A 15,370-nucleotide genomic window follows, 5' to 3' on the forward strand; every position below is an offset into this window, starting at 1 on the left:
CTGAAAAAAAAGTACACAACTTTTTTTCAACATTGATAATAATAACAAATATTTCTTGAGGAACTAATCATCATATTAGAATGATTTCTGAAGGATCATGTGACATTGAAGACTGCAGTAATGATGCTGAAAATTAAGCTTTGCCAACACACAAAATAAATTACATTTTATATTATATTCCAATAGAAAAGTTATTTTAAATTGTAATAATATTTCACAATATTACAGTTTTTACTGTATTTTTAATTAAATAAATGCAATCTTGGTGAGCAGACAAAACTTCTTTTAAAAATATTACAAATCTTACCGATCCCAAACTTTTGAACGGTAGTGTGTGTGTGTGTATATATATATATATATATATATATATATATATATATATATATTTTAGTGTATATATACACTAAAATAGAGCTAAATGTTAAATATGTAAGTTATAATATACATTTAGAATACTGATAATAATAATGAATAAATATTATATAATATAATATAACGTTCAAAAGTTTGGGGTCAAACAATTGTGCTGCTTAAAATGGTGATACGTTTTTTGATGAATAAATCAAAGTCAAAATAATTGAAAGAACAGCATGTATTTGAAATTAAAAAAATTGTAACCATGTAAAACTTTTGTTAGCACTTTATTTTACAGTCCTGTTGCCCATGTACATACTATGTACTTATTGTAGTAATTGCGATAACTGGGTAATAACTAGGTTCTAACCCTGAACCTACCCCTACCCCTAACCCTAACCCTAACCCTAACCCATGTAGTTACCTTATATTACCAGTACTGTCTTAGGTAAGTACACGGTAAGTACATGTATGTGCTCGTACTGTAAAATAAGTAAGTGCAACCAAAGTCTTTCCTGTCAAAAAAGTCTGTACTGATCAATATAATGTAGCCTTCCTGAATAAAAGTCATAATAAACATACTGACCCCAAACTTTTGAACACAAGTGTATATTTAGAATATTGATTTCGAAGTAGATTGTTAATAGGTATAAATTCTTGTTCACGGGAACAATTCATGTGCATTAGTGATCATCTGTCTTCTGTTGAAGGACCCTTGGGGTGCACATGGAGTCGCCATTACTGCACATATGAGAAAGGGACCAAAATGTTTACGATGAGCAACTCTGAATTCAAATCTGGAGGCAAACAGGTATTATATGTTTAGTATTTAAATGTTATTCGCTTAATTTCTCATGTTTATATTTAGATATATTTTGTCTTTTATCAATAGAATGGACTGATCATGAGTCCCCCTGAGATGTTTAAGCTGAAGTCCTGCATCAGACGGAGGACTGACTCTATTGACAAGCGATTCTGCTTCGACATTGAGGTGGTGGAAAGGTGTGTGAGAGAATTTTGAGTGCTGTAGGAGATTGTGTTTAATACTCTCTTCAGTCTGTCATTTTCAACACTCTCTCCTTCCTTCCATCTCTTCTTTTCTCTCCTCATAACTGAAGAGGTAACCCTTGTGAAGGGCTTCTGTTCAGTTATCTGCAATGTTTCTCTAAAGCCCATCGGTACGTTGCACTTTTATCCTGGACTGCTGCCATGTTCTAATAATATCACTTTAAAAAAAAACCTGAGCTCCCTTCCCCTGATGTGCTCTATTTAAGGGTCTGTTCACACTTGGAAGGTTTGCTTTGATTAAAACAAACTCCAGAACAAATGCTCTGTTAATGCAGTTCATTTGAATAAGTTTACTTAAATAATGCTTCCGTCCGAACCTTGATGCACCAAACAAAAACACTAAAAACAGTATGCGAACAGAGTATGTCCGAATTCATAGTATTCGAAAAGGACCCGGATGACTTAGTACTTTCGGTGAGATACTGAAGTGTGCATATGATGGACACTTTACTATCTCATGAGGCCATGGGAGAGGATTTGTGAATAGAGTTGAAGGGACGTAACTGACGCTGGTAAGTCATGTGACAGTAACAACATGGCAGACGTAGTACATCCGAATTCATTCCTACTACACGCATTCGTACCAGTTACTTTACCAATTGGCGACTGGCTCTTATATTTAAGAGGCGGGACTTAGTGTTGCACTTTCTCCCATTCATAGTAATATGAGTGCACCATCTTTGTATATGTAAAGGCTTTGATGTAGCCCAGCACATAGCATTGTTTTAGATGTTCTGTAAGTTCTGTCGCAAACAATATACAGTACAGTCCAAAAGTTTGGAACCACTAAGATTTTTTATGTTTCGTCTGCTCACCAAGGCTACATTTATTTAATTAAAAATACAGTAAAAACAGTAATATTGTGAAATATTATTACAATTTTAAATGACTGTTTTCTATTTGAATATATTTCACAAAGTAATTTATTCCTGTGATGGCAAAGCTGAATTTTCAGCATCATTACTCCAGTCTTCAGTGTCACATGATCCTTCAGAAATCATTCTAATATGCTGATTTGCTGCTCAAGAAACATTTAATGTATACAATTGTACAAAATATTTGTGTACAATATTTTTTTCAGGATTATTTGATGGATAGAAAGTTCAAAAGAACAGTGTTTATCTGAAATCTAATCTTTTGTAACATTATAAATGTCTTTACTGCCACTTTTGATTGATTTAATGCATCCTTGCTGAATAAAAGTATTAATTTCTTTAATTTCTTTTCAAAAAAATAAAAATAAAAATTCTTACTGACCCCAAACTTTTGAACGGTAGTGTATAATGCTACAGAAGCTTTGTATTTCAGATAAATGCTGTTCTTTTGAACTTTCTATTCATCAAGGAATCCTGAAAAAAAAAAAAAAAGTACACAACTGTTTTCAACATTGAAAATAATCATAAATGTTTATTGAGCAGCAAATCAGCATATTAGAATGATTTCTGAAGGATCATGTGACACTGAAGACTGGAGTAACGATGCTGAAAATTCAGCTTTGCATCACAGGAATAAATTACTTTGTCAAATATATTTAAATAGTTCACAGTTATTTTAAATTGTAATAATATTTCACAATATTACTGTTTTTACTGTATTTTTAATTAAATGTAGCCTTGGTGAGCAGATGAAACTTCTTTTAAAAACATTAAAAATCTTAATGGTTCCAAACTTTTGGACTGTACTGTACATCATAAAAGCTGTTTTTCGTTTTGTATATTTAGGTTCATTGTTAAAAATGACAGTGTGAACACTAAGCAAACCAGGACTAAATGTTTCATCTTCGTTTTTGGTCCCAAAAAAAGAGAGAGAACCAAACTACAAGTGTGAAAACTCCCTAAGTTACTTTTTAATGCTATATAACCGTGTCCTAAACATGCTAAACAAAAGGTTCTATTTTTGTAACATTTTACTGTTTATTTATATCACTAATTACAAAAAATTCAGACATGTTGTTCAGTCAAGTCAATCAGATGTTAATTTAGTAGCTGCTCTGATGGATTCGGTGAAGCTTCAGACTTAAAACTAGTACATTTTGTGAGTGTTTTTGACCAAAACCAAACCAGAAATAAGTCAGTTGAATGATTTGTGATTCAAACTATACTTTAAGTGCTGGACGAGTAAAGTTAGTGAGTGGTAACACAATGGGAGTTATGCACAACAACCTGTAAAACAGGTTGCATCGCTTCCGATTCAGGTTTTTTATGTGCTTTGTTAAATATAGAGCTGTTTTACTCAAGAGACCTTCAAAGGAGCCAGCAAAGATGAGCATAACCGATGTCCATCACATATGCAGAATGATATTTTCATTTTTATTCTTATTAACATTTAGATATTTAAACTGAATAAAACACCAACAATATCAAGAACTAGCTAGGTTAGCTGATTACCTTAAAAGTCTAAAGGTATCACTGTTAGTTCGTACAGCTGTTAACACTTTCCTATTTGTTCATTTCAAGTTTGGCATAAAGCCTGTAGAAAGACATGTGTTTGGTTTATTTTGTGATACCCGTGCCTTTAACTCATTGCATTAATTAAAACCTTGCAACTCAGGTAAAATGTGTTTTCTTTTGCCAAGTTGGAGCCGGTGAATGGAAGTGAAGGAAAAACTTCTTTTTGCTACACTCCAAGCTTTGTTTGCAAGCTTTGGAAACCTCTCATTATGCATAGGCTTAATGCTTAGAGCTTGATTTAAAAAATCCTGGTAATAAATAAACAGATAAATTATGCAAAATTCTTATACCACCTCTCACCTTACACCAGTAGTTGAGAGTTAACGTCTATCAATCTGTCCCCCAGGCATGGCATCATCACTCTTCAGGCTCTCTCTGAATCCAACAGAAGGCTGTGGATGGAGGCCATGGACGGAAAAGAGCCGGTAAGAGCAGCCGCCCAGCCTAGGCTGCTCAAAATGAGACTCTGCTCTCAGTTTGATAAACATATGTCTGTTCACAGTGCAAGAACAACTGATAAGATAACAGTAAAAGACGGTAAAACAAAGTCTTTTATTCTCAGTTTAACCAATGGCATTCAAGTCAGGATATCTGTTTGGCTGACCAATGACAGACAAGGAAACCCATTTGCATTATTTGTGCACTTTAAAGAGGTTTTATTTTTTCTTTAGCCCAAGTTATCACTGACTCCCTTTTCCCATTATAGGCACGTAATTGTTGTTATAGAGGCTCTTTGAACTCCAGGCAATGAATAGTTTACACATGGACAGGAAAAAGAGAATTTACACTTCACTAATGACTCTTTGTTTGGACTCTTATGCTGTCAGCTGTAGTTGATTGGCTTCAACTCATTTGACCCTCATTGCACCGTTATTATTTAGCTGAGTTTGTGAATTCTTATATACAAAGGATTATTAGTGGGCGTATGTTTATAGTGTAAAACTATAAATTGTATTTTGTATATTCGGCCTTATAATTTATTTCTGTGAAGAGATATGGATTATGCAATTTATTTCATTAATGTATATGCTTTAAATCACATTTATCTTTTGTGTTTTATAAACACATTCTGATTTCTTCTAGATTTACACCCTTCCAGCACTTCTGAGCAAGAAAGAGGAAAGTAAGTTCATCTATTTAATTGTCATTTTTGGTGTAGAGTAAGATGAACTGTTTCATTTTGCAGTTTGTAATACAGACATAGAGTTCAATTTGAACTTGCTTCCACATGCTTTTTGATTCATAAGACAAAAATAGTTAACCTGCATTGGCCTCATATTTATAAAACATATAAACTCTCTGTGCCCGCAGCATTCCTAAATGAAGCAGGCTTTAATTTTGTAAGGAAGTGTATAGAGCTTGTGGAAACAAGAGGTGAGTCTCTGCATCCTTTTCATTTCATTTAAGTTTTGCATTACGGGTTTTATGACATGTGTTATGTGCATGTATGTACACTACCGTTCAAAAAATTTTTCAGTAAAAAATGAATACTTTTGTTCAGCAAGGATACATTAAATTGATCAAAAAGTTATAGTAACTTTAAAGGGATAGTTCACCCAAACAAAAATGAATATTTTGTCATTGTTTACTCACCCTCAAGTTGTTCCAAACCTGTATGAATTTCTTTCTTATGCTGAACACAAAGGAAGATATTTGGAAGAATGTCAGTAACCAAACAGATCTACCATAGTATTTCTTTATTCTCACTCCCCATTTACTACCATAGTAGGAAAAATAAATACTATGGTAGTCAATGGTAGATCTGTTTGGTTACTGACATTCTTCCAAATATCTTCCTTTTTGTTCAAGAAAGAAATTCATACAGGTTTGGAACAACTTGAGGGTGAGTAAACGATGACAGAATTTTCATTTTTGAAAGGGTGAACTATCCCTTTAAGTGACTTTTATATTGTTATAAAAACATTTGCATTTAAAATAAATGCTTTTATTTTTTGTAATGCATTTTTTTTTTTAATTTTCTATTAATCACTGGAGTTATGGCTGCTGAAAATTCAGCTTTGCCAATAATAAATTGGATTTTAAAATATATTAAAATAGAAAACAATTAGCAATATTACTGTTTTTACTATATTTTTGATCAAATAAATGCAGCCTTGAAAAGCACAAGAGACGTTTTCCAAAAAATCTCACTGACCTCAAAGTCTGAATGATACGACATGTCTAAACAAAAATATGACTTTAATTTTCATTGAATCAGTAATCATTTATTAAACTTAAATACAAGAAGTTTATTTAGCTACTAAATGAACTACATTTTTTGATTAACTTACAGAATATTTTAACTTTTTTATTGCGTTTAATTGCTTATAATACAAAAATTGTCTTTTCCCTTTCATGTCTAGGCATTAACACAATGGGACTGTACAGAATAGGTGGAGTTAACTCTAAAGTCCAGCGACTGATGACTTCAGTATTTGGTACAGTAATTTAGAAATCCAGTAGTACAGAATGTTGTTTTTTCCTACAGAAACCTGATAAATTCATATACATAAAGACTTTAACATAGTACCATTTTAAACTATTGTTTTAAAATATATATTGTTTGTTAGAAATACACTATTTACAATATCCTTAAATGAATAGTTCACCCAAAAATGAAAATTATCCCATCGTTTACACATTTCTTTTAGATGAACACAATCGGAGAATATCCTGGCTCTCCGGAAGCTAGTTATTTTAGTTTATAAAGTTGTATATATGGATATTTTTCTTACAAAATCCATCACTTCACTTCAGAAGGCCTTTATTAACCCCCTGGAGCTGTATAGATTATATTTATGATGGATGGCTGCATATATTTTTGGCCTCAAAACACGCCCCCCATTCACTACCATTATAAAGCTTTGGAGAGCAAGGATATTTTTAAATAATAGCTCTGATTGTGTTCATCTGAAAGAAGATAGTCATATACACCTAGGATGGCTTGAGGGTGAGTAAATCATGGGATAATTTTCATTTTTGCGTGAACTAACCCTTTAAACATATGTTTTTGAAGCCAAATTCCATTTAATATGAGTTCATTTTACCCTTCCAGCAGCCAAAGCTCCTGCAGATATGGACCTTGACCCAGACACCTGGGATAACAAGACCATCACTAGTGGCCTGAAGAATTATCTCCGGTTTGTAAATAATTACCATAATCTTTACTTTTTGAAAATGGCATGTTATCAAGGAAATAAAGTAAGTCATTCTGTTCCCTGCAGGTGTCTGGCAGAACCTCTCATGACCTACAGACTCCACAAAGACTTCATCATGGCAGTCAGTGAGTTCCAGCATGTTTTCTCCTCTGTGAACTCATCCTTCCATCTGTGACTGTTTATTTGATGATTAGATGCTTTTGGATTGTTTTTTAGAGTCTGATGATCAGAACTACAGGGTCTGTGCTGTTCACGCCCTCGTCCACAAGCTCCCCGACAAGAATAAAGAGATGCTGGATATTCTGATAAAACATCTTCATGTGTATGTCGCTCTAGTTCTTGAACGTTGAAGAAGAAACTGCACGTCTAGTACATTCGTTCATGAGTGTGCTTTAAATTCCACAAGGTGGTGCTAACCATAAAAAAATGTTCTGCTGTTTTTGACAGGGTTTCCACACATAGTCAGAAGAATCTGATGACCGTGTCTAACCTGGGTGTGATTTTTGGCCCAACGCTCATGCGTTCTCAGGAAGAGACAGTTGCTGCCATGATGAACATCAAATTTCAAAATATTGTTGTAGAGATCCTGATAGAAAACTATGATAAGGTGATCATTTAAACAATTCTCTTTTAATAGACAGCATGCTGATAGAGGAAGAAATTGTTAAATAAAAGATGAGAATTGCTTATCTGACTACTAGGTTTACCTTTTAACAATAATATTTAAAATTCTAGCCAATAAATAATTCATATTACTGCCACTAACTAGTAAATATCCAGTATTACAATTTTATAACATTTTGCCTGAATAAACTCCAAATAAAATGGTTAATAATACTAGAATCAATTATTTTAAATTTAATAGTTTTAGTTTTTATTTTAGTTAGGGTTAGTTCACCCAAAAAATGAAATTTCTGTCATTAATTACTCACCCTCATGTTGTTCCAAACCTGTAAGACTTTTGTTCATCTTCGGAACACAAATTAAGATATTTTTGATGAAATCCGAGAGGTATATGACTCCTCCATAGACAGCAATATAACCACCACTTTCAAGGTCCAGAAAGGTACTAAAGACATTGTTAAAATAGTCCAAGTGACTGCCGTGGTCAACCTTAATTTTATTAAGCGACGAGAATACCTTTTGTGCGCAAAAACAAAAATAACAACTTTATTCAACAATATCTTCTCTTCCGTGTCATTCTCATACGCTGTTTACGTTCAGCGCTTCCAGGTCCTACGTCCGAAAGCTAAGTCATTATTGGCCAGCATCACACGCATTGATGAATAAAATCGTTATTTTTGTTTTGATTTTGCGCACAAATAGTATTCACTGCACTCACATGGACTATTGTAAAAATTTCTTTAGTACCTTTCTGGACCTTGAAAGTGGTGGTTAAATTGCTGTCTATGGATGAGTTGGATACCTCTTGGATTTCATCAAAAATATCTTAATTTGTGTTCAGAAGATGAACAAATGTCTCACGGGTTTGGAACGACATGATGGTGAGTAATTAATGTCAGAAATTTCATTTTTATGTGAACTAACCCTGAAAATTCAGATTTACCATCACAGAAATAAGTTAAAATTTTAAAATAGAAAACTGTTATTTTAAATTGTAATAATATTTCACAATATTGCTGATTTGGATGTATTTTTTATCAAATAAATGCATCTTTGATGAGAATAAGAGACTTCTTTCAAAAAAAATCTTCTCGACCCCAAACTTTTGAACGGTAGTGTATTGCGATAACCAAAAAGGTACAGATACTGTATATGGTACAGCCCTACTTCTCAACTATCAAATATTTGTTTTTATATACTTTTGCTCATCTAATGTTCTTTGGTTAGATCAAAACACTTTTCTTTTCTTTTCTTAGATATTTCATCAAGCTCCTGACCCTAACGTCCCCCTGCCACAGCCTCAGCCTCACTCTCACTCTCAGTCTCGTGCCAGTGCCCGTCGCAGCAAAGCCATCTGCCTGTCCTCAGGGTCCCGTAAATCCAGAGGCCTGTACCCTCCCACCCTGTGCCTGGCTGATGCTGACAGTGAGTGTCCCCAAAAACAGGCATTTTTGTCCATCTGTTAGAGTAGTCAATTTAATCCCTTCTCTCCATCAGGTGACACATTCAGCAGCAGTCCAAGTAGCACTCCTATGGGCAGTATGGAGTCTCTCTCATCGCACTCTTCAGAGCAGAACAGCTGCTCTAAGACGGGCTCCCCTTCTCGTTCCAAACACAAGGCATCAGGGAGTCTGTGCTGGACCACTTCATCTCCCTCCTCCAATGGGCCTAAAAGCCCTGCTTGCACCACCAGCCCAGATTCCAGCTCCAAAGAGGATGCCAACAAGACTGACGGAGAATGGGAAGAAGCACTGAGTACAAGCCCAGGAGATCGAAGCTCTCCGGCTTCAGAGATTCTCCAGAGGACCCTAGGAGAGACACTGGAGAATCATGGGGAAGAACAACGCAGTCTGTCCACCTGTTCTTCTCTCACTTCACTTCACATTTCTGAGGGTAAGAAAGAGTACATTTAGCTGCATTTTTGCAAAAAAATTATCATAAGTTTCTTTCCTGTTTCCAGACATGTACACTTCTGGTTCACATTCATCCACCTTAGTCTTCCTAAACATCCTATTATATGCATTACTTCTCAGAATGCAAATATCTTCTTCATAAAACAGTTTCTCTACCTCTCTAGCAGTATTATTTTCTGAGATCTGAGATATTAGGGTTTTTTATATTGTAAAATAGTTTTTATTTTTGTATTTTCTGTTTTCATTTTCATTAAAGTTTTAGTAGTTTTGTTGTGTTTTTGTCATGTTTACTAGAAGTATTACTTTATATTTATTGTTTTTTATATAGTCTGTATAGTTTTTATTACCTTTTATTTCAGTTTTTGTTATTTTAGTACATCAAGTTAAACTAAACGAGAAATGTTTTAGTTTTAGTTAAAGGGTTAGTTCACCCAAAAATGAATATTCTGTCATTAAATCACTCACCCTCATGTCAATCCACACCTGTAAAACCTTTGTTCATCTTCAGTACACAAATTAAGATATTTTTGATAAAATCCGATGGCTCAGTGAGGCCTTCATTGACAGCAAGTTAATTTGCACTTTCAAACGCAGAGAAAGCTACTAAAGACACATTTAAAACAGTTCATGTGACTACAGTGGTTGAAGCTTAATGTTATGAAGCGACGAGAATACTTTTTGTTCACCAAAAAAACGAAATAAATTTATTCAACAAAATCTAGTGATGGGCGATTTCAAAACACTGCTTCATGAAGCTTCAAAGATTTACAAATCTTTTTTTTTTTTTTTTCGAATCAGTGGTTCGGAGCGTGTATCAAACTGCCAAAGTCACGCCCCCCAGTGGTGAAACATTGAAATGTATAAACACTTATTATGTAAGGAAGCCTCATTTACTTAAATCACGTGACTTTCATGCTCCGAACCACTGATTAGAAACAAAATATTTGTGAAGCTTCATGAAGCAGTGTTTTGAAATTGCCCATCACTAGATATTGTTGAATAAAGTTATTATTTTGTTTTTTTGGCACAAAAAGTATTCATATTATTCAAGTATTCCTCACTTAATAACATTAAGGTTGAACCACTGTAGTCACATGAACTGTTTTAAATATGTCTTTAGTAGCTTTCTGGGAATTGAAAGTGTAAATTAACTTTTTGTCAATGCAGACCTCACTGAGCCATCAGATTTGATCAAAAATATCTTAATTTGTGTTCTGAAGATGAACGAAGGTCTTATGGGTGTGGAACGACATGAGGGTGAGTCATTAATGACAGAATTTTCATTTTTGGGTGAGCTAACCCTTTAACTATAAAATCCTGCTCCCTAGTCTCTCCCAAGGCCTTTTTGCCTTGACTACAGAAAGAAACATTGTTCGCTTGTTCCCCCTTGTGGAATTCGGCTACAGTAACCATTTGAAACATAAGAAAAAGAAACAACATAACGGATACTTTTCCCTCAATAATGATTCACACAAACGTTTCTTGGTAACGCACAGGTTTCAGAAGTTGTCACGGCTCCATCCAGAGCCTGGTGTCACGCAGTCAAAGAGACAGTCTCAAGTCCCTCCATCTGCCTGATCTTCCTCCTAAAGAGAGTGTGAGATACAGAGCTGAATCCTCAGCCAGCAATGGTTACCAGAGACCGGGATCTGTGTAAGCAAAAGCCTCAGTGATCTTCTGTCATAATGAAAAATCAGTTTGTTACACTGATCTCAGTTGCTGTCAATATGATATCAAATGTGGCATGCTTTTATCCCCCAGTGTGGCCTGCCGGGCAGCAATCTTTGAGAGTCCTATGATTTCCCAGCCAACAATAGGAAGGTAATAAGCCAGTTAAGTGTATTATTAATCGCAATGAGTCACATCTAACATAAAAGTTTGTGTATATGTGTGCATGTGTTTACAAACTTTTATGTTAGATGTGATTAATTGACTCCTAATAAAAGTTTGAGTGTGTGTGTGTGTGTGTTTATTTTTTTATTTGTATATATATATAAATATATATATCTATATAATATATAAATATATATATATATAAATATGGATGTGTGTGTATGTGTATATATATATATATAGATATAGATATATATATATATAGAGAGATATAGATAGATAGATAGATAGATAGATAGATAGATAGATAGATAGATAGATATACAGATAATATATAGATAGATATACAGATAATATATAGATAGATATACAGATAATATATAGATAGATATACAGATGATAGATAGATAGATAGATAGATAAAGATATGTATGTGTATAATATATATGTGTGTGTGTGTGTGTGTGTGTGTGTGTGTGTGTGTGTGTGTGTATATATAACTTGCATTGTCTGCACTGATTTAATGGGGTAAATCTGCGCAAATGTGTGTTAAAATTTCACAACAGCTAAAGTGCACTGTGCACTAAGAGAAAGACAATGCAGTCCTGATCAGATATCATTTATGCTGTATTATATCTTATGAGGATATTTCTGAAGTCTATTCTATGTCATTGTCTGGCATTTTTCCTTATACACTATTGTTCATAAGTTTGGGGTAGTTTTTGTATTTATTTGATCAAAAATACAGTAAAGCAGTAATATTGTGAAATATTATTACAAATTAAGTTTGATATTTTAATATATTTTAAAATGTAGTTTATTTCTGTTGAATGTCACATGATCCTTCAGAAATCATTCTAATATGCTGATTTGCTGCTCAATAAGCATTTCTTATTTTAAATGTCATGCTGCTTAATACATTTTTTGAAACATTATACCATCTTTATCATCTTTAATGCATCTAATGTATTTATTACTTGAAAAAAAATTCTTACTGACCCCAAACTTTTGAATGCTAAGCTATCCCTAGAATTACATAACACTTTCTTGGGCAGAATTCGGTCTTTGTTCTACGGAAGAGGATTAGGGCCAAGCAATAATAAAAAAATAAAGCCATCTCGAGATTAAAGTTGTTAAATTTAGAGAAAAAAAGTTGAGATAAATTGCTGAGAATAAACTCGTCAAATTACGAGAAAAAAACTTGTTAAATTTCGAGAAAAAAGTCGAGATACAATGTTGAGAATAAAATCGTTAAATTACGAGATAAAAGTCAAGATAAAATGTTGAGAATAAAGTCATTAAATTACATGAAAACACTCGTTAAATTTCGAGATAAAATGTTGAGAATAAACTCGTTAAATTACGAGAAAAAACTCATTAAATTTCGAGATAAAAGTCGTTAAATTACGAGAACAAATTCGTTAAATTATGAGAAAAATATCGTTAAATTTCGAAAAAAAAAAATGGTGGGATAAAATGTTGAGAATAAACTCATTAAATGATGAGAAAAAAGTCGTTAAATTATGTGAACAAATTCGTTAAATTACGAATTTGTTCTCATAATTTAACGACATTTTCATCATTTAATGACTTTATTCTCATAATTTAATGACTTTATTCTCAACATTTTATCTCGACTTTTTTCTTGAAACTTTAATCTCGAGATGGTTTTATTTTTTATTATTGCTTGGCCGCAATCCTCTTCCGTATTGTTCTGTATATTTTGTTGTTGAGTTGTTTTTTTTCCAGCCCTACTTTCTTTGCAAATAATAAAAATATTGCAGTAAAGTGTGTTTTAAAAAGGCTCTTGGTTACTGAAAACAATCAAATTATTGTCTAGAACTGAAATGTGCTGTAATTTGACTGAATTTCTTGATATTGTCTGTATTTAAAAAAGCCAAAGTTTAAGTGTTGTCGATGTTGACAGTGATGTTTGTGAGTTTCCTTAATGGTCTTGTCTCTAACTCCCTCTGGTGTTTTTACAGAGAGGCTAAAGCCTTGTATTCCTGTCAGGCGGAGCACAGTCATGAGCTCAGCTTTCCTCAAGGGGCGCTCTTCTCCAATGGTAACCTCACTCTCGGTTTAAAACTGTTGTTTGTGTACTGTCGCTAAGGATTCAGTTTGAGCTCTAAGCCTCTACTTTTATTAGGAAACAGAAACACAAAAGGCTATGTAGAATGTTGTGTACTGAATTTAACTCTTCATTGTTATGTGTTTGTCTTAATGTCCATGCAGTGTATGCTTCAGTGGAACCTGGCTGGCTCCAAGCTACATATGACGGCAGAACTGGACTTATCCCAGAGAATTATGTGGCGTTCTTCTGATGGGGCCAAAAAAAGGCAAAAGTCCATGGTATCCATGGTGTTCATTTCTGCAAAAAAAGGGACCATTTAAATGTACATTGCTGCTTTACTGTATGTAAATCGTTTTTGCGAAGCATTATAGTATTTAGTAGTATTATAACCAGTACATTAACCATCGCATTTGATAAAGTTTGTTCAGGATGTAAATATCACCTTTGTCTTAAATGTACAGTAGATTTTATTACCATCTAGGTACATGCAGTTGAATGTATTAACATACTTTCTATATTTATATGTGGCTCATAATGCTAATGGGCTCTGATAGTTAAAAACTGTAGACATGAGCTCATAACACTCTGATCGGTGTTGCGGTACGGCTCTGAAGGAAATGTATAGAGGGAGAATTATACCTGTGCCAAATGCATTAATTAGCAACCATATTAAGTAGAAGAAGATACTGTATTGCCCAATGTGACATGTGAAATTAGTAGTATGTTTTATTGATCTTTTCAGTGATACCAAAAGTTCAACCATTTTTGGTAGATGCAGGTCATCTTTCATTTCAGTAATTGTTCAATCTTTTAGGTGAAATCAAGGAGTTGCCATTCACTGTTATTCCATACAATTTCAAAAGTTTAAAGCGAAAATCTGTGCCTCTAAATAGTGTTTTTTTTATAAGAACCTTTTCATGTCTTTAAATTTTCCCCCCAAATTTAAAAAAAATATATATCTTGAATGAACTGACTTTACGAGCCAAAAAAAGGTTTCTTATATACTTATTTTATTATACACTAATATACTGTCAAATTTGTGGCGTTTGGCAAAAAAGTGTTCTTTCAATAGTTAAATGTAATGTAGATTTTGTTTTATGAAGTACAATCAAAAAAAGACAAAATACTTCTGACAGTGTTCAATTTTGTAGTGTGTCAGTTATAATTTTAGTTTGTGCTCATGAAAAAATGCAGTTTTTCCAAGTAATGGCTCTGCTGTATTTTATTTTACACTGGTTTAGCATTTCTATACCTTGAAATGGAAAAAAAATAATTGTTATATAGATTATTATACTGATTATTAACATCATTCACAAAGTAATTTAATGTTTGATGGTTTTTTTTATAAAGCATTTTTAACTAATAAAATGTTGTTTATTTACTGAAACCATGATTGTGTTTTGAACTGTTCTTTTGTCCGTCTGTCTGTCTCCATCATCAGCCAAATCATTTCAAACCTAAAAGGCATTCACAGTTTAGACCTGCTTTGCATTTTACACTGTTGAGAAAACATGAAAAATTACAAAAAATTCCAGATTTAGACATTTGAAAACATTACTTCACTTTGCCTTTGTACTGTACATCAGTATGACCCACATTATTACCAAAAAAAAACAATATCTGATGGTATCCTTGGAATCCCCAAGTATTTTCATAAGTTAAATTCTCCTGTGGTATCAGTTGCTTGTAAAAAAAAGTTTTTTTCCTGTACTGTCGACGGATATGAGATACTATCTCTGATGTCATAATCTTAAGGACCTTTAACAAAAAGTCCAGGGGAGACCAGCAAAGTGATTTCCAGAAAGGAAATTCAGTTACAGTGTTGCAATTGACGTTACAACATGTGAACAGCAAGGACATCAAAGATTTACCATTCAAGTGTATAAAATTACTGAC

General features: G+C 33.4%; 1 protein-coding gene across 2 annotated transcripts in view; it reads left to right on the forward strand.

Annotated features, from left to right (window-relative positions):
- Positions 1-14,798, forward strand: part of arhgap42a (Rho GTPase activating protein 42a) — a 36,792-nt gene extending 21,994 nt beyond the window's left edge. Inside the window, exons 9-24 of one of the 2 annotated variants that reach the window (XM_067376309.1) lie at positions 1,065-1,165; positions 1,247-1,356; positions 4,219-4,297; positions 4,956-4,995; positions 5,184-5,246; positions 6,236-6,310; positions 6,928-7,012; positions 7,097-7,155; positions 7,247-7,352; positions 7,478-7,637; positions 8,911-9,079; positions 9,152-9,547; positions 11,064-11,220; positions 11,329-11,388; positions 13,386-13,465; positions 13,636-14,798. In XM_067376309.1, the coding sequence (XP_067232410.1) occupies positions 1,065-1,165; positions 1,247-1,356; positions 4,219-4,297; positions 4,956-4,995; positions 5,184-5,246; positions 6,236-6,310; positions 6,928-7,012; positions 7,097-7,155; positions 7,247-7,352; positions 7,478-7,637; positions 8,911-9,079; positions 9,152-9,547; positions 11,064-11,220; positions 11,329-11,388; positions 13,386-13,465; positions 13,636-13,724 (1,829 nt within the window). In that variant the 3' untranslated portion in view covers positions 13,725-14,798. The remainder of the gene's footprint in view (positions 1-1,064; positions 1,166-1,246; positions 1,357-4,218; positions 4,298-4,955; positions 4,996-5,183; positions 5,247-6,235; positions 6,311-6,927; positions 7,013-7,096; positions 7,156-7,246; positions 7,353-7,477; positions 7,638-8,910; positions 9,080-9,151; positions 9,548-11,063; positions 11,221-11,328; positions 11,389-13,385; positions 13,466-13,635) is intronic. The other variant, XM_067376310.1, reaches the window with a different exon arrangement.
- Positions 14,799-15,370: the final 572 nt, after the last annotated feature.

This window comes from Chanodichthys erythropterus, chromosome 22 (assembly GCF_024489055.1).
Source record: "Chanodichthys erythropterus isolate Z2021 chromosome 22, ASM2448905v1, whole genome shotgun sequence".
Classification (NCBI taxonomy): domain Eukaryota; kingdom Metazoa; phylum Chordata; class Actinopteri; order Cypriniformes; family Xenocyprididae; genus Chanodichthys; species Chanodichthys erythropterus.